General features: G+C 30.9%; 1 protein-coding gene and 1 long non-coding RNA gene across 5 annotated transcripts in view; one reads left to right on the forward strand and one right to left on the reverse strand.

The window, feature by feature from the left end:
* Nucleotides 1–26,068, forward strand: part of wdb (serine/threonine-protein phosphatase regulatory subunit widerborst) — a 35,039-nt gene that overhangs the window by 4,299 nt on the left and 4,672 nt on the right. For all 4 annotated transcript variants that reach the window (XM_029321940.2, XM_085484823.1, XM_029321939.2 and 1 more), the window contains one exon: nucleotides 25,697–25,893. In XM_029321940.2, the coding sequence (XP_029177773.1) occupies nucleotides 25,697–25,893 (197 nt within the window). The remainder of the gene's footprint in view (nucleotides 1–25,696; nucleotides 25,894–26,068) is intronic.
* LOC146722392 (uncharacterized) lies at nucleotides 899–5,040 on the reverse strand. The gene is made up of 3 exons (XR_014925185.1): nucleotides 4,961–5,040; nucleotides 3,134–3,307; nucleotides 899–1,402 (listed from the first exon to the last, which is right to left on the reverse strand). It is a non-coding gene; the product is annotated as an uncharacterized LOC146722392 (long non-coding RNA).

Raw genomic sequence — 26,068 nt, forward strand, 5'->3', positions numbered from 1 at the left:
TCTTGCAGGAATAAATCTCTGTATAATTTCGCAACATGGTTTGAGAAATTTTAAATATTATATTTATTTTAGCCTTATACACAAATGGCCTTAGAATCATCATGAGTTATATAATTTATGTAGTTGGAAATGTCGATGTTACGTTTAAGACACGTTTGACAATCGGTTATGTGTTCAGACATATGGGAAGTATCCCGATTCAACATAAAACATTTACCGCAATCATTTATGCGGCAACTCGCAGACTCGTAATTAATTTTCTGGAAGTAAGGCCATTCTGAAAAAAAAATCAAATTACAAGACCATCAATAGATATATATTCTTATGATGGAGAGAAGGTTCTAATTAATTAGAGTCTTCTCTACACCGTAATAATATATGTATATTATTACGGTCTTGAAATTTGATTCTTCTTTTTTAGAACAACATCCTACACGTTTATAAGCTGGAAAATTAATTATGAGATCGCTAGTTGCCGCATAAATGATAGACGGTATACGTTTTTTTATATTGAATCGGAATACTTCCCACATATCTAGACACGCCGATTGTCAAACGTGTCTTGAACGTAAAATTGACATTTCCAACTTCATTAATTATATAACTTATGATAATTCTAAAGCCATTTGCGTGTAAGGCCAAGATATATAATATTTAAAATTTCTTAAATCATGTTGCGAAATATTATACAAAATTTCTCAATTTTATTACATTTTCTAGTAGATTTTCTCCCTGCAAAATTAAATTTATTTAATTCTCATAAAATATTTGTAATAAAAAATTTCAATACATTTAATTTATATGCCTATTCAGCCGAGTACTTGCTCGTAATTTGGCCTGATAAACTTCATTTTTTTCAGTAAAAATTTTAATTTTAATTTCATCTATATATTTATTTTTCTCGATGGGCAGAACCGCTTCTTGCAGTGCTCTTATTTTCAATCCTTTAATATTATCTTCGGCCTTATTTTTTTTAGAAATCTCATATTGAAAATGCGTTATATTCAATAAATAAATTAAATTAATTTATAATCAATCACATTAATTCTCGTGCACCGATTTCCAGTCAATTTGACTTCTACAGAACTTGGTATATAACTAAACGAAATTTTTTTAAATAAAAGAGAAGATCAGAAAAATAGAGAACGAAATTGAATTTTAAAAAATGAATAAATTTAATAAAGGACTGTCCTTTAAATTAAAGGATGGTTAGCGTAGTTCTAATTGTAAGCGATGTCTGACTGGATGTCTGATGGGGATCTTCGGCTTCCGGATGAATCCACGTGAATGAAATTCTTTGCGTCGAATCTCGCACAATCCGTGGCTTAGTCCAAGGGTGCCTTGAGAAAGGATGCGTTCTGCTCCTTTCTCTACGACATTTCAAGGACACCGATACGTTTCCCTGCAAATCGCGCACATTAGAACGGAGAAAAAAATCTTACGAATTTAAGGATCGTTTAATTCAACAGATTTCAGTGTTTGTGAATGAATCGTGAATAGGAATGTAAATTAAATTTATTAAATATTTTTTGTATTATTACAAATATAATAAATAAATTAAATTAAATCCAGGAATAAATCTGAGAAAATGAAATAAAATTGAGAGATTCTGTATAATTTCGCAACAATAGTTTGAGAAATTTTTAATATTATATCTATTTACAATTAGTCTGATATGTATATCGACGATAAAGTCAGAGGAAGGAGCAAAGGATATAAATTAAATATTTTTTATTTTAATTGAGAAAATATTAGAAATAAATATTAAATATTAGGGAATAAGAATTATTATAAAATAATAAAGGCTCTGATATAAAAATACAAATTCGAATGTAAAGGGACTTAAGGTAAGGGCTAATAAATTAGCAAGAGTATACTTACTTGAATTTATATATCAGAGTTTTTGTTCAATTTTATTTTAAAAATTTCCCAATATTTAATATATTTATTCCTAATATTTCTTCTATTGTGCGCAGGGCTTACTTAGCAGAATATTTTAACGCGTTAATTGTAAGTCTAGTCTCTTCTATATATTTAATTACGTATCAGACACTTGTGGATGTTGAAGCACTTGTTACCTTCGACTTTAGAATTCTGTTTACGAAACACATTGTATTAAATCATTGGTTTTTATTAATCTCAAAACTACAGACGCTACATTGAAAATAAAAAATTATTAACGTGACAAAATCTCTCAATTAAATTACAATTTTGTTAATTGAACATATATTAGTATTTAAGTCCAAATATGTTATATAGATTTTATGTTATATTTAATTTAAATATTTTTACATATTCAATTAACAAAATATTTAGTTGAAAGGTTTAATCAAATTAACAAACAATTTTTTTTTCAGTGTACGCAGAATATTTTAACGCGTTAATTAAAGAATTAAAAGTTTGCGATGATAGCACTTAAACTGTGCAATTAATTATTTCAAAATATTACAATTTAGAAATTAATTTATTAATTTATTATTACTGTTATAGTAAAAGTAATTCTCTGATATAGCGTGCGTGTATTTGATTACTTACACATATACAAATCAATTAGAATGTATCTTCTATTAAGTTACATCTTAATTAATTTAAAAAGAAACAAGTGTTTTATTAATTTAAAAATTAATATACTATTATATTATTATTATTTATTTATTAAATTTATGAGATGTTTATATATTTATTCCTTAATTTTTCAATTAATTAGAATATATCTTACAATTAATTCGACTTGTATGCACATACGTAATTAAATACATGCACATCAGAATTACTTTTTTCTCGCAAAGTGTGAAAAAACCAAATGATAGCATTTCTTGTACAATTTTTTCTCACATCCTCGCGCTTCCTCGTCGATTGTGTATCACGTTTATCGAATCTATCCAACACTCATTTATCGGGACTATTTTGTTAACACATGTTTATATACACGCAATACACATATCAACGTGTTATGTCACGCGAGAGAAGCCACGTCGAGGTTATCCACGTACGAATATATGTACAATTCGTTTTTTTTTATGCGATCAGAGACTCGTTTACAAATAAACGCGAAGATTGAAAAATACAAGAGACAACAGTGGCGATAAGAAAATAAGGGAGTGGGAGATACGGGATTTCGAAATGTTATTACCTGCTTTATATTCTATATTCTTCTCTGATGTAAACACTTTTTGTTGGACGAGATAAGATTTCGATTCGGGTTTCAGGGAAAAAGTCGCAGTCGCAATCGTGAAAAAAATATGCGCGAAATATGACAGAAGACGCGTTGACACATGATCAGCTGTTTCCACAATCACTGCCCATTCTGGAAAATGAATATTAAAATTAAAATTAAAAATTGAAATTAAAACACACGATATCATTTTATAGTCATCTATCATGATTACAAGCTATTTATCTTTTTTTTTATCGTGTTGCTTCTTTTCTCGATTTTTGCTCGACATGGTTTCTTTTTTATGGCTTGTTTTGAATTTACGTGCAACGAAATCACGACTGTGATATTTAAACAGAAATTTATATTAGGTCCTTCAATCACGTCACGGTTTTTTTCCCTCATAATTCGCGAAAGATTTACAGCCGGTGTTCGATTACACTTGACAATCACAAGGACGATCGTGATTCGAAATGCGCGGACGGGAAGGTCGTTTAGAATTTGCGTTTAGGATATATACGTGGATACAATGGCGGGAAAGACCATGATCGTCACGCGAGACGAATTTCAAAAGTATCACCGTGATCCTGGGAGCGACGTGACGCTCCCGATCCGCGCGATGTCGTAGCATCGAATACGTAATTCCGCTGCACGTGTAGCCGGAGAACTTCCGTCGACGTTGCGCACCGCCATCTGAGGGCTTGAAAGAAAAATTAAACCCCTGCGCGCGATAGAGAAAATATTAGAATTAAAAATTAATATATTAAATATTAGAAGTAGAATTTTTCTTTAGGAATTATTTTATTTTATGAGGACACAAAATGAACTATGTGACTCATAGATCCTATATCTACCCGGGAAAAAATTTTTTATAGATAATTATATATAAATAATTGTATAATTATACATATAATCGTAAAATTATATATGTGAAATACATAATTATATAAACAATTTTTTCCCGGGTAATATTTAATATTTATTTCTATTTCTAAATATTTTCTCCAATATGTCTTATTCCAATCGAGATGTTATTCATGAATAAAATTATAATTAGCAAAAAAATTAAGCGTTTGCTCTTGAATAAACACTGGAATTAATTTGCATATTTAATATAAAAAAATAAAAATAAAATAAAATTCCATTCTCTGGAAAAAGTCTGAACATCCATGATGATATTAATGATATGGGGGAGAGGAAAATGTTTAATTCTATCTGTCATGCGTTTATAATAATAAACATTTTTTTTTCACTACAAAGTTTGTCGATACACAAAAATTCTACAAAAAAATCGAATCTCAACAACGTCGAAGTAATTCTCTTTTTTTTATATCTTTTTTGTTTTCGTCTATTTACCCACCTTACAATGTTGTTCTTTCTTAAGTGAGCATTAGAGCAATCAGTACTGATAATGTGACGCAAATGCGTATGATTATTATCGAGATAATTAACATATTCCACATGTCGATTAGCAAAGGAAATGTTGAAACGTAAAACAAACGTATGTCGGAAGGCGAGAAAAAGAAGTGTGGTTAATATAAAGAAATAAAGAAGAGAGAGAAAAAAAGTGTGTCAGAACTGTGAATTAACTGTGAAATAAGAGTCGTGTGCAAAGTATCAAAGTATCTGTCCCGAGTCAATATTACGTATATGGTTCCTTACATCGACGCGAAATTCGTTGTCATTCCCGACCAGATGGAACCAGTATTCTTTCTTGAGAAAAAAAACGTATCTCTTTTTATATTTTTTTCTGGCCACGTCTTTTTTTCACGCATTTCTACGTATTTAAATTATTTCAAGACTTACGTGCGAGATCAGAAAATATGCAAACACGTTCCAGGAAAAAATGAATCTCTTCGAGATACCAAATTTCTCTCTCTCTCTCTCTCTCTCTCTCTTTGGACTCCTCCCTTTCTAATTGATTTATCGGTCGACCTAAAAATCGGTTGCGCAATCAGAATTAAAGAATTTATCATGTTTCTTGAAATATAAATTAATATTTTATAAACTTATGGCATAACACTTCGCTGAAAAAAATATCCAGCGATATTTACTTAACTTATCGCAGTTGTTTTTTTCATCAGCGAGGAAGAAGTAGGAATATATTATATATTTTTTATATTATATTAATATATTATATATTTATATTTATATTATATATTTTTATATATATTTTTAAAAAAATATAACATATTATATGTTGTATATTATATATATTTTTTTATGTAAATGCGTGGATTTTAACAATTTAAATTTCCTCTTCTCAGATTTGCAGTTTCCTGGGGGTTTTGCATTTTTCGCGAAAATATTGAAGGCTCTTTGACTCTGTGAAGTTGGCACGGCTTTTTTCGATTTTCAAAAAAAACATATGAGTTCTAGTAGCACTTTTAAGAGTTCTAGAGTTCCTGATAGGTTTCGCAAATAGTTCTGTCAATTTAAGGTCAAAAAACGAATTTTTTAAAAATGTCGTGCTAACTTCCCGTAGCACGACACTTATGCAAAAAAAATTTTTTATTCATGTATTTCGATAGATTTCGACGAGATCTAGAGTTCCTGATAGATTTTAACAATAGTTCCGGCGAACTATGCATTCTACGAGTTAAAAAACAAAATTTAAACGATATTTGTAAAAATTTTATCTTGTTGTGCTAATAGAAATATTCATTTCTCACGGCGCAATTTGCGAGCTCTAGGATAGTTCTGACCTCCAAAATAATGTTCGACAATAGTTCTGTCGATTAACCATAATTAACTTAATTAATTAATAAGCTATTATAGCACGACATCGCGGAAGAGTGTCGTGCTGGTAGAAATATCTATTTCTCTGGGCGCATTTTACGAGTTCTAGGATAGTTCTGACCTCCAAAATAATTTTCGATAATAGTTCTGTCGATTAACAGTAAATAACTTAAATAATTAATAAGATAATTATAGCACGACACACGAGCAAAGAGTGTCGTGCTGAGTATATATCGCAGTTCTAGGGGGAGTTTTGGCTAGTTCTCGTAGAGTTCTATGCTCTGCAATTATTTTTAAAAATAGTTCCGGCGAGTAAACATTTTTTAATAATTTTTAAAATTTTTTAATGTCCGATTTCAGCACGACACTCGAGCAAAGGGTGTCGTGCTGAGTATATATCGCAGTTCTAGGGGGAGTTTTGGCTAGTTCTCGTAGAGTTCTATGCTCTGCAATTATTTTTAAAAATAGTTCCGGCGATTAAACATTTTTTATTAATTTTTAAAATTTTTTAATGTCCGATTTTAGCACGACACTCGAGCAAAGGGTGTCGTGCTGAGTATATATCGCAGTTCTAGGGAAAGTTTTGGCTAGTTCTCGTAGAGTTCTATGCTCTGCAATTATTTTCAATAATAGTTCCGGCGATTAAACATTTTTTAATAATTTTTAAAATTTTTTAATGTCCGATTTCAGCACGACACTCGAGCAAAGGGTGTCGTGCTGAGTATATATCGCAGTTCTAGGGAGAGTTTTGGCTAGTTCTCGTAGAGTTCTATGCTCTGCAATTATTTTCAATAATAGTTCCGGCGAGTAAACATTTTTTAATAATTTTTAAAATTTTTTAATGTCCGATTTCAGCACGTCACTCGAGCAAAGGGTGTCGTGCTGAGTATATATCGCAGTTCTAGGAAGAGTTTTGGCTAGTTCTCGTAGAGTTTTATGCTCTGCAATTATTATTAATAATAGTTCCGGCGATTAAACATTTTTTAATAATTTTTAAAATTTTTTAATGTCCGATTTCAGCACGACACTCGAGCAAAGGGTGTCGTGCTGAGTATATATCGCAGTTCTAGGAAGAGTTTTGGCTAGTTCTCGTAGAGTTCTATACTCTGCAATTATTTTTAAAAATAGTTCCGGCGAGTAAACATTTTTTAATAATTTTTAAAATTTTTTAATGTCCGATTTCAGCACGACACTCGAGCAAAGGGTGTCGTGCTGAGTATATATCGCAGTTCTAGGGGGAGTTTTGGCTAGTTCTCGTAGAGTTCTATGCTCTGCAATTATTATTAATAATAGTTCCGGCGATTAAACATTTTTTAATAATTTTTAAAATTTTTTAATGTCCGATTTTAGCACGACACTCGAGCAAAGGGTGTCGTGCTGAGTATATATCGCAGTTCTAGGGAAAGTTTTGGCTAGTTCTCGTAGTGTTCTATGCTCTGCAATTATTTTCAATAATAGTTCCGGGGAGTAAACATTTTTTAATAATTTTTAAAATTTTTTAATGTCCGATTTCAGCACGACACTCGATAACTATACTATTGCTCGAGTGTCGTGCTGAAATCGGACATTAAAAAATTTTAAAAATTATTAAAAAATGTTTACTCGCCGGAACTATTTTTAAAAATAATTGCAAAGCATAGAACTCTACGAGAACTAGCCAAAACTCCCCCTAGAACTGCGATATATACTCAGCACGACACCCTTTCTCGAGTGTCGTGCTGAAATCGGACATTAAAAAATTTTAAAAATTATTAAAAAATGTTTAATCGCCGGAACTATTATTAATAATAATTGCAGAGCATAGAACTCTACGAGAACTAGCCAAAACTCTTCCTAGAACTGCGATATATACTCAGCACGACACCCTTTGCTCGAGTGTCGTGCTGAAATCGGACATTAAAAAATTTTAAAAATTATTAAAAAATGTTTACTCGCCGGAACTATTATTGAAAATAATTGCAGAGCATAGAACTCTACGAGAACTAGCCAAAACTCTCCCTAGAACTGCGATATATACTCAGCACGACACCCTTTGCTCGAGTGTCGTGCTGAAATCGGACATTAAAAAATTTTAAAAATTATTAAAAAATGTTTAATCGCCGGAACTATTATTGAAAATAATTGCAGAGCATAGAACTCTACGAGAACTAGCCAAAACTCCCCCTAGAACTGCGATATATACTCAGCACGACACCCTTTGCTCGAGTGTCGTGCTGAAATCGGACATTAAAAAATTTTAAAAATTATTAAAAAATGTTTAATCGCCGGAACTATTATTAAAATAATTGCAGAGCATAGAACTCTACGAGAACTAGCCAAAACTCTTCCTAGAACTGCGATATATACTCAGCACGACACCCTTTGCTCGAGTGTCGTGCTGAAATCGGACATTAAAAAATTTTAAAAATTATTAAAAAATGTTTAATCGCCGGAACTATTATTAATAATAATTGCAGAGCATAGAACTCTACGAGAACTAGCCAAAACTCTTCCTAGAACTGCGATATATACTCAGCACGACACCCTTTGCTCGAGTGTCGTGCTGAAATCGGACATTAAAAAATTTTAAAAATTATTAAAAAATGTTTACTCGCCGGAACTATTATTGAAAATAATTGCAGAGCATAGAACTCTACGAGAACTAGCCAAAACTCTCCCTAGAACTGCGATATATACTCAGCACGACACCCTTTGCTCGAGTGTCGTGCTGAAATCGGACATTAAAAAATTTTAAAAATTATTAAAAAATGTTTAATCGCCGGAACTATTATTGAAAATAATTGCAGAGCATAGAACTCTACGAGAACTAGCCAAAACTCCCCCTAGAACTGCGATATATACTCAGCACGACACCCTTTGCTCGAGTGTCGTGCTGAAATCGGACATTAAAAAATTTTAAAAATTATTAAAAAATGTTTAATCGCCGGAACTATTTTTAAAAATAATTGCAGAGCATAGAACTCTACGAGAACTAGCCAAAACTCCCCCTAGAACTGCGATATATACTCAGCACGACACCCTTTGCTCGAGTGTCGTGCTGAAATCGGACATTAAAAAATTTTTAAAAATTATTAAAAAATGTTTAATCGCCGGAACTATTTTTAAAAATAATTGCAGAGCATAGAACTCTACGAGAACTAGCCAAAACTCCCCCTAGAACTGCGATATATACTCAGCACGACACCCTTTGCTCGAGTGTCGTGCTGAAATCGGACATTAAAAAATTTTAAAAATTATTAAAAAATGTTTAATCGCCGGAACTATTTTTAAAAATAATTGCAGAGCATAGAACTCTACGAGAACTAGCCAAAACTCTTTCTAGAACTGCGATATATATTCAGCACGACACCCTTTGCTCGAGTGTCGTGCTGAAATCGGACATTAAAAAATTTTAAAAATTATTAAAAAATGTTTAATCGCCGGAACTATTTTTAAAAATAATTGCAGAGCATAGAACTCTACGAGAACTAGCCAAAACTCCCCCTAGAACTGCGATATATACTCAGCACGACACTCTTTGCTCGAGTGTCGTGCTATAATTATCTTATTAATTATTTAAGTTATTTACTGTTAATCGACAGAACTATTATCGAAAATTATTTTGGAGGTCAGAACTATCCTAGAACTCGTAAAATGCGCCCAGAGAAATAGATATTTCTACCAGCACGACACTCTTCCGCGATGTCGTGCTATAATAGCTTATTAATTAATTAAGTTAATTATGGTTAATCGACAGAACTATTGTCGAACATTATTTTGGAGGTCAGAACTATCCTAGAGCTCGCAAATTGCGCCGTGAGAAATGAATATTTCTATTAGCACAACAAGATAAAATTTTTACAAATATCGTTTAAATTTTGTTTTTTAACTCGTAGAATGCATAGTTCGCCGGAACTATTGTTAAAATCTATCAGGAACTCTAGATCTCGTCGAAATCTATCGAAATACATGAATAAAAAATTTTTTTTGCATAAGTGTCGTGCTACGGGAAGTTAGCACGACATTTTTAAAAAATTCGTTTTTTGACCTTAAATTGACAGAACTATTTGCGAAACCTATCAGGAACTCTAGAACTCTTAAAAGTGCTACTAGAACTCATATGTTTTTTTTGAAAATCGAAAAAAGCCGTGCCAACTTCACAGAGTCAGGCTCTTTCTAGGATATTTAAATTTTTCGAACGTAATGCCGCAGCGGTCAAACAACTCGCCACCCTTCCACACTTTTCTGGTTGACCCACAAATTCGCGGCCCACAAATACAGGTCTCTCCACCTTGCAGCGAACGATGTCGTTCACCTTTGCCTGGTAAAACGGCAACAGTCTCTTTTGCTCTTTCTCTACTCGTTCGAACAGTTATCTCATCGATACCCATCCAAACTGTGGGCACACAGTTGAAAAACTTGTGTTCAAAGCAGATACCTCACATAGATACGTCCTAAACGACCCATCGAAATGTTTCTCTTAATTTAACACAATTTGAATATGTTAACATTTTAACGCAAAATTAAATGCAAAACTTTAAGTGATTTAAAATAAATTTTAAATAAATTTAACAAAAAATATGTTAATTTTAGATTTTAATCATTCCCACTTATATTATAAAATAGCAAATTAACATTTTTTTCTATAAATTTTAACAGCTAAATCTTGTCACTAATAAAACAGTACATATTTATTTTGTAAAATTGAAAATAGATGCACATTGTGTTATTTTTACACGCAGCAATATGTTGAATTAATATACATAAATGTATAAAATATTTAACACAAAAATTGTAACGGAAACCATTTTTAACAAATTTTCCAACCATGTAGAAACCTAAAATAAAACTAAAATAAGTAATTTTTTGTATATGAATATTTTACTCTGTTTTTATATTCTGTTTTGTTTTATATGCAAGATTCGAGATAATTCTATTCTAAATTTCCCCCGCGGTTATTTTTCTTTACATATTTTCCTACAAGCAATTAAAATTGTTTTACGCTCTGTATTTTCCCTCAATTTTTCTTGAAATATTTCTCTATACATTTTTTTACATTCAATATTATATATTTAACTTTATTTAATTTGAAATTAATTTGTAATTTATTTCTTATGTTTCTTTTTGTTCTCTATTATTATTAGATTCCTGTGTGTTGGAAAAATGTTGACATGTTTCTCTAATTGAATTAACCAAACAATTCGTATAACAAAATATTCGCAGAGAAAGAGAGGATACGTAATTCTATTTCGATAAATTCGAATACAAAAAGTCCAATCAGCATTAATTTCACAAGGGAAGAAATGAGTCAAAAGGCACGATGAGTTTTCCTTTTCAATAATTCAAGGTTCATTAATCAAATTACGAACTTACCTCTCGCAAGATAACGAAGTGTAAATGGACAGAGCGCGCATTTATTTTTTTCCTTTTGCCGCGAATATTTTTACGGAATATAAAACTCGCATTATATAAAGTGCTCGTAGTTTTTCCGATATCGGAGTTGACTCTCTAATCATAAGTTGATATTATCCTTTTATCTCTCTCTGTCTACATTTGCAGCCGCAGAAATGTAAACATATATCTGAAGAGAGATATAAGAAATTTATCTGTCGGATGAATCTATCTATCAGATAAATTGTTGACAGTTTAATTCGAAAAAAAAAATATAATTGCATTATTATTTATATGTGTGATAATAACATACGAGATTTCACAATACCTAATTTTTAATACAAGCGTTAATTATATGCAACAGGCGTGATTTAACATTATAATTAAATGTATGTAAATTCAATGAATTTTACTATGTTATATTATTTCTTTCGCGAGAGAATTACTGAATATTTTATTCGATAAATAATTCTTTTTTACACGGATAAATGGAGCGTTAAATCAATACTTTATATGAAGCAAAAATTTGCTTAAATTAAAAATTATATATATATATATATTGTATATATATATATATAAGAAAAATGTTAATCTTATTATTTAATAATCTTTTCTAAAATAGAAAAAATGTTGGCTAGAAAATAAATTATTTTCATATAAAATAACATATTTTCTTATGACTGTCATATTATTGAAATTTAAAATTTAAGATTTAACATATTCTTATAGAAAATTATAAATATTGTTACGTACACTGAAAAAAAAATTTGTTAACTTGACTGAACCTTTCAACTAAATTACCATTTCGTTAATTGAACATATATTAGTATTTTAATTAAATATTTTCAGATTTAATTTCAGATGTTATTTAATGTAAAAATATTTTTACATGTTTAATTAACAAAATAATATTTTTTTAGATTTAATCAAGTTAACAATTTTTTTCAATGTATATAAATTGATTTGACACTTCTTTTTTTGTGTATGAGTGAAAGAAAATAGACTCGCTTTTTACTGATTCGACTTGAGGTGAGTTTTACGTGTCTCTCACTTTCTCTCTCTCTCTCTTTATCGACTCGAAACAACCAGTACAATAAATTATCGTGCATACCGAGCATTGCACAGCGCGAAACGACATTACGGCTCGTAAACAGCGACAGGTGAGCGGAAACAAACAAGAGTGGGAGTCAAGTTCAGTATGCATTCATGAATCCGAGTTAGTTTGAGTATCTATATATGTAAGATATAAGATTATGTGTGTGTAAGATTCTAGTAGTATCTCATAAAAATCACAACGCATTTCAACCATTTCGTTCTTGCGAAATATCTCGTAACTCTCTAAACAGACAACTTTCGAAATTAATATATCCCCCCTTTTATTCAGACGTTGCCCCATATATTTGCGATGGAAAATGTATATTAAAGTTTACCTCAATTCGTTATCGCTTTCGACTCTCGATAACGAAATTGCAACGCAATGCAATTATTCCGTTCCGCAAACAAGAAACGTACCGTATCCGAGTTTATTGTTTATCTGAATACGTATAGTAATAAAAATTGCGACGAAAATATTTGAAACGTGATATGCAAAAGTTCAAACCGCGAAATATACGAAGAATTTATATGCATTATTTACTCTATATATAGATTCTCCCTTCGCCGTTCGCGACCTTACCTATCGATAGATAGACCCCTGTAGAATTCGAGTCTACCTCAGGATTTTCGAATTGGGGCAAGCAAATCGTGCAAGTTTTACGATTTCAACGTGGTATATCCCTCTTTAAACCGAATCCTTTCGGCGCTCGATACATCGGATGACACTTCGACTCGGTTTGTTACTTCATCGTTCCGATATATCGCTCCCACCAGAAAGAGAGAGAGAGAGAGGGAGGGGGCTATAGATCAATGACGCGCTTGAATACTGTGCAAATTGAGTGAAGAAGCTGCGCAGCGAGCCGATTTACCTCTGTACAGTTAGCCCCCCCACTCTTCAATTTTTAAAAAAATTATTAGAGCTCTTGATGTCTCCCGAAGAGTTCTATAGAGTTCTTTATTGGTTTTACAATTAAAGTTCTATTGTTTAAAGTAATGAAAAATAGCAATATTGAAAATAGAAGCCTCCCGTTACAATATAGTTAGCCCCCTATTCTTAAAATTAAAAAAAAAGATTAGAGTTCTTGATGCCCCCCGAAGAGTTCTAGAGTTCTACATCAGTTTTAAAATTAAAGTTCCGTTGTTTAAAGTAATGGAAATAGCAATTGAAAATATGGGGGGTCTTCTGTTACAATATAGTTAGCCCCTCATTCTTCAAATTTTTAAAAAAATAATTAGAGTTCTTGATGCCCTCCGAAGAGTTCTAGAGTTCTCCATCAGTTTTAAAATTAAAGTTCCGTTGTTTAAAGTAATGGAAATAGCAATTGAAAATAGGGAGGGGCTGTTACAATACGGTTAGCCCCCATTCTTCAAATTAAAAAAAAATGATTAGAGTTTTTGATGCCCCCCGAAGAGTTCTAGAGTTCTCCATCGGTTTTAAAATGAAAGTTCCGTTGTTTAAAGCAACGAAAATAGCAATTGAAAATACGGGGGACCTCCTGTTACAATATAGTTAGCCCCTCATTCTTCAAATTAAAAAAAAAAATAATTAAAGTTCTTGATGCCTCCCGAAGAGTTCTAGAGTTCTCCATCGATTTTAAAAATAGTTCGCAATTGAAAATACGGAGGGCCCCCGAAGATTTTTATCAATTATTCTTAATGAACCAAAGTGGTAAAATTAATAACAAAAAAGTTATGCGGTCTCAAAGTTGCAAAAAATTGTTACTTTAACAGTGGAACTATTTTTAAAACCGATAGGGAACTCCCAGAATTCTTTTTGGGGGGCCAGAACTCTAATTATTTTTTTTTTTTTAAATGGGGAGTCAACTTTATAATTTTACGATTTCTCATTCTAGAAATAAATTCTCATGAATAGAATGATGTCTCGTTCCGTCAAGAGACCGTGAAATTTTGGAAATTTGAGGGGAGAGAGAAGGGGGGCTCAGGATGTCCTGGACTTAATTGTTTCAATCTCTCGGAAGTTAGTGCTCTACTTTTAGTATTTCGATGTGTGCCTTTGGCTCCCGGTCAAATAATTCCAAAGTTTCTGATAGCATTTCCGGAAGCCTCTTCATGGTTCATAAATTTCTTTCGGAAATCTGACCTCTTTTTCTCCTTGAAAGTTTTAAGAAGTTCGTTGAGAAGCATCGTAATTTCAATTAAACCCGAAGTGAGACATTTATTATCAAATTGTCGCATGCAACAGGAAGGTGAAATTGATTTGTTTTCGAATCCTTTTTCCTTTTCATTTAATTGTCAAAATTCTCTCTTTCTCTCTTTTGTGTCAGGTAGTGCAAAACTTTGGGAAGAGCCTTATCAATTATATTGTAATTCTAAACATAAAATATTATAACTTTGTTTATATTGCAACAACTATTAATGAAGAAAGTTAAAGTGCATCTGTCTTCGATTAAAAGTATCATAAGACACCTCGTAACTTTTCAATCTTTAATGCGTTCAGTTTTATTCTTGAAACATTATTCTTGGAAATAAAACTTGAAATTAAATTTTTAATCAGATAAACTCGCGTCTTAAGTTAAACGACAATTTTATTGAGACAAACTTGAACTTCATTTATATCTAGAGCATCATCAGATGTTACAACAATGTATGTACTTAATTCTTTCACAGTTTTTTTTTTCATAATACATAAATGTTCTTCATTTACATATATATGTAAATTAGTAATCGCGATTCTTTTTAATTAAAAAAAAAATAGAAAAAAAGAAAAAGTATTCACGAGTAAAAGTTTCTAGTTTCCCGAAGTAAGGAATGCAACCGCGCGATGTGCCATTACGTCAGAAGTAAATACAATTTAATTATGCGTCATGCACAAGTGGGAGTGTTAATAGTTGTTCTTTACTCGGAACACTATTAACTCTTCTCGCGCGCGTCGGAGTTCCATTCCATATTAAGAAAGAGAGAATCAAATGTAGGGATGACTAACGAAAGTAATTCTCCAAGGATCCATTCCTTTTTTACGTTAAAACGCGAGATATGCACACAAGAGGCTGATAAAATGCAACAAAATTTCGTTTTCTCTATTTTTTAACGCGAAAATCATATTTATTTATATCATTTCACATTATTTATTTGTATTATTATATTATTTATTACATTGTTATTTATTATATTATATTATTTATATTATTATTTATTATAATATTTATATATTATATATTATATTATTTATTACATTATTATTTATTATAATATTATTTATATATTATATTATATTATTTGCTTATATCATTTTACATTATTTATATTTGTATTATTTTGTATTATATTTATTTAATATTTAATAGGCAATATATATAGCGAGTCATCAAAGTTTCAAGGTTTTTTCTCGAAAAAATAAGCTTCGGCGATGGAAATGAACGAGCGAATTGGTCTCATTGAATTTCTAATAATTAAATTTCCAGTTAAACTCGCTCGTCGAATATTTATGGTAATATCCCAGTTATCGGTTCGCGCGTGCATAAGTGCGGTTTTTTTTCGTCTAATTAGCGGCCAGGGTCATTGTCAAGATCAAGACAGGAGAGAGAATGATGTGGATGCACGATGATAGCAAAAGAGAGAGAGAGAACATCGTTTGCACATTCGGCTGCATTATGCAGCGACAAAAAGTGTGTCGTTTGTACATCGCATTAATCAGTCGCGTGCGCAAGAAATTTTCGATTGTTATGCAAAGTGTCGCGTTGTATGCTTCCCGAATGGTTTTTTCTTTGTTTTTTTTTTTTATCAATATGAATGAAGTCGATCGGAGCGCTGGAGAATATATTTCGTGGAAAATTATTCCGGGTCACGAATTTCCTTCGTGCGGCTTTTATATTAAAATTGCGTTTTCGACTAGTTTATATGGATAAAGCTTTTTATTTCCTCCGTCGATTTTATACACACGAGAGACGTCGATTTAATCACAATGCGCTGCGATACAAAAAAAAAATGATTTTCTTTATAATCAGAGATCGTTATAATTTCCGCGAGTTCAATATCCGTTGCTATAGATGTGCCGCTATAAATATTACTGAAAACACAATGTGTGTATGTATATACCTTGTGTCACTTGTCGCGATGCAATCATCGTAAAGAAGGAAATATGAAATTATTTTGCACGAATTACACTGTAAAAAATTTGTAAAAATATTACATAAAAATATGTAAAATTACATAAATAATTAGTGTAAAATTACACGATAAATGATGAAAATGTATGTAGCTTTTCATTATTTATCGTGTACTTTCATCGTAAAAAAGGAAATATAAAATTATTTTAATAATATTATTTTAATAAAATTATTTTGCACGAATTACACTGTAAAAAATATGTAATAATTTTACATAAAAATATGTAAAATTACACGATAAAGGATGAAAATGTACATAGCTTTTCATTATTTATCGTATACTTTCATCGTAAAAAAGGAAATATAAAATTATTTTGCACAAATTACACTGTAAAAAATATGTAATAATTTTGCATAAAAATATGTAAAATTACATAAATAATTAGTGTAAAATTACACGATAAAGGATGAAAATGTATATAGCTTTTTATTATTTATTGTGTACTTTTACATTTACTATTTATGGAATTTTACATATTTTTATGTAAAATTATTACATATTTTTTTACAGTATAATTCGTGCAAAATAATTTTATATTTCCTATATTTTACGCGATGATTACATAAATAACAAGTGTAAAAATAAGTGTAAAATTACATAAATAATAAGTGTAAAATTACACGATAAATGATGAAAATGTATATAGCTTCTTATTATTCATCGTGTACTTTTACATTTATTATTTATGGAATTTTACATATTTTTTATGTAATATTACATTTTTTTACGGTGTACTATACATTGTCAAATTTTTTTATAGTAATAATTATATGTAATTATCAGGCAATTAAATATTAATTTAATTATATATCTTGTCCCTTAAAGTATTTCCGCTGGAAAGAGAAAGAAAAACAAATTTTCTTAATACATTACGTAATTATGCGCATTATACACGATTAAATAATCATGTAAATTCGACATACATTCCTCGGGTATCGATATATCGCAAAAAATAAAAGGAAAAAGCGTAAGAGAAAGGAGGGAGGGTATTTTCGCTGGAAAAGGAAAGAAAAACAAATTTTCTAATACATTACGTAATTACGCGTATTATACACGATTAAATAATCATGTAAATTCGACATACATTCCTCGGGCATCGATATATCGCAAAGAATAAAAATAAAAAAGGAAAAATAGAAGGGAGGAGAGCGAGCGGAGAGAAAAAGCGTCGGGGAAAAAATAATAAAAAAAGGGGTAGCGAGTAGGGGGTGGCGAGAAAATACGTAGAACACTAAGATCAAAGAGGAATAGGGAAAGAAGGAGAAGCATAGACAATGACGACACCGGGAGTGGACAAAGCGAGAGGGGGTGGGAGGGGGTGGAGGGGGGAGCCGGGGCGAGGGAGGGACGGATAAGGGTTGGAAAGGGGGCGAAGAGGCTACCTGACGAGGAACCCCCAGAGAAGCGGTGGAAGTATTGATCCGGAATGTCGGCGACCACCTGCCCGGAACGCGCGCTCTTCTACTCCTTCTGCCCCTATTCTACCCCCTCCGGCTACCCCCATCCCTCTTCTCCCGTTCACCCCTTTCTCCTCTTTTCCTCACCCCATCGTCTCTTCGTCTATTTTGTTTTCTCCTCCCTTCCTCGTCTAAATCTCTTTACATTTTTGCTCTTTTTTTTTGTTGTTTTTTTAGCTTGTATTTAAATCTTATTTATTGGTTTCGTTTTGAAATTCGCGCCATTATTTATTTATATATTTTTTAATTTCTATTAATATATTTTTTAATTTCTATTAATATATTTTTTAATGGTTATTTTTGTAGAGAATTTTTTCGCCCTCTTTTCGCATTAAAGTACCACTTTCTCATCTTCTCTTCAAATCTCTGAACATTTTTTGCTCTTTTTTTGTTGTTTTTTTAGCTTGTATTTAAATCTTATTTATTGGTTTCGTTTTGAAATTCGCGCCATTATTTATTTATATATTTTTTAATTTCTATTAATATATTTTTTAATGGTTATTTTTGTAGAGAATTTTTTCGCCCTCTTCTCGCATTAAAGTACCCCTTTCTCATCTTCTCTTCAAATCTCTGAACATTTTTTGCTTTTTTTTTTGTTGTTTTTTTAGCTTGTATTTAAATCTTATTTATTGATTTTGTTTTGAAATTCGCGCCATTATTTATTTTTATATTTATATATATATTTTTTTTTAATTTAGTTAATGGTTATTTTTCTAGATTTTTTGTTGCTTTTTTTCTTTTAGTTTCTTGTATTTAAACCTTATTTATTGGTTTTTCGTCTCGATTCGCGCCACAATTTATTTATACATTTTTTAATTTAGTTAATGGTTATTTTTATAGACAGTTTTTCCGCCCTCTCTGCATTCTCCTTTTTCCAGCTATCCTCTTTTTTTCTTTCCGGACGTTTGCCTTCCCCCATTCACTCACTTTCCCTTGTTCTTTCTTTCTCGTTCATCGATAACCCATCCCTCGTATTTCGTGACATAATTTACCGCCGAATAGCTCCCGGCATTCGGTCGATCTCAATTCCGACAACCGCGACGGCTTCCCTCGAACGAGCTCGCATTTTTGCGCCAGACGGACATTGAATTGTCTGCCTTGTTTGAATAACAAATAAATTGCACCGATGAAGGAAAGTCGTATCTGTGCGGATGAAAAATTAACGACAAATTATTTTTATATACAAATATATATATATATTTATAAAGCGCGCTCTCTTATTTATTTACGAATCAACAGCTCTCGATCGATCAGCGATTTGAAAAAATAATAGAAGACTCGGGGGTATTTGATTTTTATTTTTTTAATTAATCCATTTTAATGAAAGTAATTATTTTGATTTTTATTGAAATTTTGATAAAAATTATTATTCATTTTTTTTGCCTGGTAAAAAAGTCACAGATAAACACGGTGTTTTTAAAACTTTGTAAAAAGTATATTGGAGCTCTCAGAAATTTTTTCACAGATCGTTGAAATTTTGCGCAACGTAATATTAATAATGGTCTTTATTTTTATGTGGTTTCGGCAATTTGGGGAGTGTTTTTTTCTTATTTTTACCCCTTAAAATCTCTAACACAGTTTGGAAACACCCTGCATACATAATAGAAAAATTTGGTTTTTTTTTTTTTTGTCAAAAACGGTCCCCGTTAAAATTTTTGTGTTAAATATTTAACACATTTGTAAATTATTAAAACAATTGAAAAGAGATGTAAAAATAACACGATGTACATCTATTTTCAATTTTACATAATAAATATGTTGTTTTCTTGGTGACAAGATTTATCTGTTAAAATTTACAGAAAAAAATAATATTTTTTTATTTTATTATATAAGTGTTTTAAGTGTCATATTTTAGTTAATTTTTACATGAAAACTATGTTGATTTTACACCAAATTTATTTCAAGTTTTGCACTTATTTTGGGTTAGAGTCATCCAAGTGCGTGTATTATTGAGATTATTATTAATATTATTATTATTATTATTATTACTATTATTATTAAGACAGCTTATAAATACATAAGATACATTATTTCATTGCTATGAATTTTTATGAAACATTCAATATTATTTAAACATATTTTCCAACTAAATTAAAAAAAAAAAACAGATCTTTTAACTCTGCCAAAAAATGATGGAAACAGATATATTTTTTAATAAAAAAATTGTCACAAGAAGAGATTAATGAATATTAACATATCCATCTTATGTCAAAAGGAAGTATAAAATTATTTTGCACGAATTACACTGTAAAAAATATGTAATAATATTACATAAAAATATGTAAAATTACATAAATAATTAGTGTAAAATTACACGATAAATGATGAAAATGTATACAGCTTTTCATTATTTATCGTGTACTTTTACATTTACTATTTATGTAATTTTACATATTTTTATGTACCTAATATTATTACATATTTTTTACAGTATAATTCGTGCAAAATAATTTCATATTTCCTATTTTACGCGATGATTACATAAATAACAAGTGTAAATTATGTAATTTTACATATTTTTATGTACCTAATATTATTACATATTTTTTTACAGTATAATTCGTGCAAAATAATTTCATATTTCCTATTTTACGCGATGATTACATAAATAACAAGTGTAAAATTAAATGTAAAATTTTTGCGGATCGACGTATCTGTCAAATTTGACATCAATTTTTCAACTGTGTGTGTGTGTGTATGTACATATAATAAATAATATTTTAATCCTCGAATCTCGCGACGACGCTTCGCGCATGCATGCATGTGTGGGTAACGTGTCGCGTTATGAATGAAATTATAAATACGTGCATGCCTAGATGATCGCGCGCACGTAACGTCGAGGGAGAGAGCGAAAGAAGGATGGGAACCAGGGCGCGAAGGCGAGAGCGTAACGCTATTTTTGGAGTCCTTCGCGACGACGCGTCGCGATTCTCGACCTTCCTGTCCTCTGTCTTTTTTTTTTTTTTTAATTTTTTTTAATCAGAATCGCGTTAGGGCCCTTCGATTTTTTTTTCGATTTTTTTTCTCCCCGATCGGAGGGAAAGAATCGTGGGTCTGGTATCGATTACGCCGAACGAACCCCGGATGAAAAATTAATTACAGCCTCACCTTGTTATAGCCCGAGCGTGACGTAAATTCCACCCCGTTGTTGTGTATTATCGGGCGAATAACGCGGGGGATGTGCAACTTATATATACACTGTAAAAAATATACATATATAATATATTACACAAAATATGTAAAATTACATAAATAATAAGTGTAAAATTATACACGATAAATAATAGAAATTTTTACCTTTTCATTATTTATCATGTAATTTTACATTTATTATTTAATTATTTATTATGTAATTTTACATATTTTTAATGTAATTTTAGTGTAGTTCCGATTTCATTATTTAAGCATGAGAGCCGTAAAGAAGCGTGCAAATTGCACGAAATTTATAACATACATACGATGGCCGGAGGCTGGTATGAATCAAAATTATTCATTTAATCGTTAGCCCGATTGTATACGTAGGATTTATCGATTTATCGGATGGAGAAGTGTAGAGAATAGATGTCCCCGACTTAAATCGCGATGAGAAATGAGGAATATTTCTCAGGAATATATTTCTCCCCTTTTTCGAGAAAGGGAGTAACAAAATTTTGCAATTTCTTTCTGAATAATCCTTCGTTAATAATATAATTGTTATGTACTAAAAAAAATTTATTAAATTCGAATAAGTATTTTAATACTGCCAAATAAATTATTTATTTGAAAGTAATAATATTTACATCATGTAAGAAAATTCTTTTCGAAATAGATAAATATTTGTTTGTACCAAATAAATGATTTATTAGACAGTATTGAAATAAATATTTCTTAATTTAGTCATTTTTTTCAGTGTCAATTTAATAATGTGCAAATGAATTTGTAATCGCACATCATTAATTATTATCTGCTATCAGTAATCTTTTCTCATCTTCTAATCTATGACCTGCGCGCTCTTATCTTTTATTTAACAATTAAAAAATAGATGTTCTCGATTTAAATCGCGAAGAGAAATGAGGAATATTTCTCAGGGATATTTTTCTTTTTCTAAAAAATAAGTAAAGGAATCTTTTTCTGAACAATTCCTTATTAATAATATAATATTTAAAAATTATTAAGAATACAATTTTTAATCATTATTAATAATATAATGTAATTTTCGATACCGCTAAATTTCTGCGAGATGCCAGAGCAATAAGATTAATGACAAGTGCAAAACGAATATGTAATCGCACATGTAATCATTAATTATCTGCTATCAGTAATCTTTTCTCATCTTCTAATCTATGACCTGCGCGCTCTTATCTTTTATTTAACAATTAGATGTTCTCGATTTAAATCGCAAAGAGAAATGAGGAATATTTCTCAGGGATATTTTTTTCGAAAAAGGGAGTAAAAGAATCTTACAATTTTTTTCTGTATAATCCCTTATCAATAATATTATTTTTAATAATTATTAATAATATAATAATTTTTAATAATTAATAATATAATTTTTGGCACATGTAACCATTAATTATTATGTGCTATCGGTAATCTTTTCTCAAATTCTTATCTATGATCCGCGCGCTCTTATCTTTCATTTATTAATTTTTATTTTTCAATATATTTTTTTAATATATATAAATGAAACGATCCATCACGCGGTTCAGCTAAAAAAAAATCCAAGTCCCACGTGCGACAGCGATAATAAGATCGCGCCATGCGGTGCGATCTGACGTCTGCAAAATCGTCTAAATACGTCTTGGACGTGTTACAAAGCTTGTGTGTTGCTACGAGCGCTATTTCGACTCGCCAATTTCGAATGTCGCCATTCAAGAGCGACGACAGCGGGGCACTTGCAATTGGAACGTGGCGAATCAGCATTTTCTCGGACATATATATATATATATATATATAAATTTTTGTAGCACCCCGGAAAAAAATCTCGGCGGATAAATACATAAGGGAGTTTCCCGCCAATTTTTGTTCCCGGGGATGGCCACTTTGCGCGGCGATATTTTGCGTAGGTCGTTGATTATGAGAGGGATGAAAGAAGAGAGAGGCAGAGTTTGACATAATTTGATAAAGTCATTGAGGCCACGTCGGCTGCCATTATGAACAGAGTTGCCGCGGGACCATCATCTCTCCGAAGGGTGATGGAGCGTACAGGAAAAACTGATTAGCTGATACGTGTGTTACCCTTTTGACAGAGGATACATACAGGGGAGCTTTTTTTATACCCATATGATGAATATTTCGAATAAAAAAAAATACGGCAAGACGCGCGGTTTCTTTTTCTGATATAAAAATTTGGAGAACATTCTTACGGCTAAAAGGAATTTTTATTTTCTCTCTCTCTCTCTCTCTTTTATTTCTCGGTGAACATACGCTCCGGCGTGGATGGACAAAACGAGATTTAGCTTAACCAGGTTAGCGCTCACTCCCTGAACGTGGTCCTATATTTTATCCTTCGTTGCATCTCGAGTCACCCTTCAACGAAGCTACGAAATGTCAGTCAGCATCCATAGAATTTTTTTATTTTTTTTTTTAATATGCAAATAAATTGGCGAGGCTATCGGAACTTATAATTGCGAATAAAAAAAATTCGAGAAAATGGCGAAACTCCAGTAAATTACAGACCGATATCGGATTTATGAACAGCGATTAGCAGCTACGAGCGATAAGCGTGAATTAACGCGAGCCGACAGGAGGAATCGATTTCTAATCCTAATCCGTGGACGTTGACTCGCGCGATTACGCGGGCCGAGATAGCAAGAGAGACCATCAACCACCCCCACCGGGAATACTTGTGTACCGAGCGCGAAAGGTGGCTGCAGCTGCAGCATCACACGCCGCCGACACGAGCCGGCAACTGTCACGAGCGCGCGCGTGCAAGCTTCCTTCTCTTCGCGTCCATACATACTTGCATAAAAAAATTAAGAGGAAAAAATTGAAAAAAAATTAATTTGCCCTCTCCTGGAAAAAATTCGAAAACAAGTGTCAAATAAAAATTTATATACTTGTATATATGGGCATTTGCAGGGGAGACCCCCTTGGAATCAGAGAATTTCTTTGCATATTTAATATGAAAGAAAATGGAAAAAAATAAATGTTTAAAGATTAAAAAAGTTAATTTTGAATAAATACTAAAATATTTTTAAAATAATAAACAAAATTTTTTTAAACTAAGAAAAAAACAATAATTATATCTCCTCCTGGAAAAAATTCTGTTGACATTAAATTCTGTGACATTAAATTAAGAGAGGAAAAAATTGGAAAAAAATTAATTAACCCTCTCTTGGAAAAAATTCGAAAACAAGTGTCAAATAAAAATTTATATACTTGTATATATGGGCATTTGCAGGGGAGACCCTCTTGGAATCAGAGAATTTCTTTGCATATTTAATATGAAAGAAAAAGGAAATAAAAATAAATTTTTAAAGATTAAAAAAGTTAATTTTGAATAAACACTAAAATATATTTGAAAAAATAAAAATAACAATTTTTTTTTAATTAAGAAAAAAAATTATATCTCCTCCTGGAAAAAATTTTGCAGACGCCCATGCTTGTATATAAGCGTGAAAATTTGCTTAAATAAAAACATTTTATATAATTCAACTAAAAAAAAATATTAATCTTATTCTTTAAAAATAATTTTCTTGAATTGAAAAAAGTTGCATAGAAAATAATTTATTTTTTCATATAAAATAACATATATTATTATAATCTTCAGATGACAATATATATATAATGCTGAAATAAATAATATTGTTGAAATTTAAAATTTAGGAAATTCTTATAAAAAGATATTGTTGTGTATATAGTGTTAATTCGACACTTTTTTCTGCGATACTGTAACAAAGAATAAAAAGACTTTAACATGCTTTATATATTTTTATACAAGAAAGCGCGTTTTATATTTCTCCTTGTCGGAGATGAAGAATATCTTCAAACACGTTTGTTAAAAAAAAGAAAAAATATATATACACATTTTATTATCATTATTGACATTAATATCGAATTTAGATTTTCACGTAAAACGCGACATTTTTCTAGATTGGATTTCGCTTTGAAATTCTATAGGATACATTGTAAAAAAATATATAAAATTACATAAATAATAAGTGTAATTTTACATATTTTTATATGTAATGTAGGACGATAATATTTCCTATTCGACATCACAAAGTTTTCTTTTTTTCCTTTACGAAGTAAGACTTCAAAGATTTTTGATGGATAATAAAATTCCGCTTTTCAATTTCAAGAAAATTCGAAGAATCGAAAAACTCGACTGCAATTTCGTCTCAAAGCAGAACTTGAAGAGGATACATTATAAATCATTTATACAATATTCAAAGCATTCTAGCTTGTCGTGTAACAATAACTGAATGACTTAGATGACTTCAGTTTCTATCGGCTCAATTAAATTGTTTGCTTACACATTTAGAGGCAAAAAGAAACGATACCGTTTTATTGGGCTATTATTTACGCAATAGAAAGTTAAAAATAGCAACTATCGATTTCATTTTAATACTCTTTGTTTTTTAATAAATCGGTTATTTGCAACAAACGGTGTCAGATATAAAAATATGCCACTTGTATAAGAAGAAAGCTTCGTCGAAGTTATTTTTTAATCATTATTATTAGTGACTAGCAAAAGTAAAAATTTACGCTCGAAATGTAAGATATATATCGTAATCTAAGATTATATCAATGCTATCTATTTTTGTTACAGATGTTAACGCTGCGGAGCAGGAGGAATTGTTTATCAAAAAGCTTCGCCAATGCTGCGTTGCTTTCGACTTCATGGATCCAATGGCTGATCTCAAGGGTAAAGAAATTAAACGGAGTACGCTCAATGAATTGGTGGAGTATATTACAGCAGGACGAGGTGTCCTTACTGAGCCCATTTACCCGGAAACCATCAAGATGGTATGTGATTGATAAAAGCGCGATGTCAAGATATAAGAAAATTATTAGAATGAGATTGAAAATTCTGCATTCCTCATCCTTTTCTCGTTAGTAAGGCTTGGAATCCGTATCATAATCTTTATTCGCTTCAATATATCATCTTTTTATATCGCCCCGGAAATTATTCTACCTAGAT

The sequence above is a fragment of the Nylanderia fulva genome, unplaced genomic scaffold (genome assembly GCF_048542155.1).
Source record: "Nylanderia fulva isolate GAGA-0341 unplaced genomic scaffold, ASM4854215v1 Scaffold32, whole genome shotgun sequence".
In the NCBI taxonomy this organism is placed as follows: Eukaryota; Metazoa; Arthropoda; class Insecta; order Hymenoptera; family Formicidae; genus Nylanderia; species Nylanderia fulva.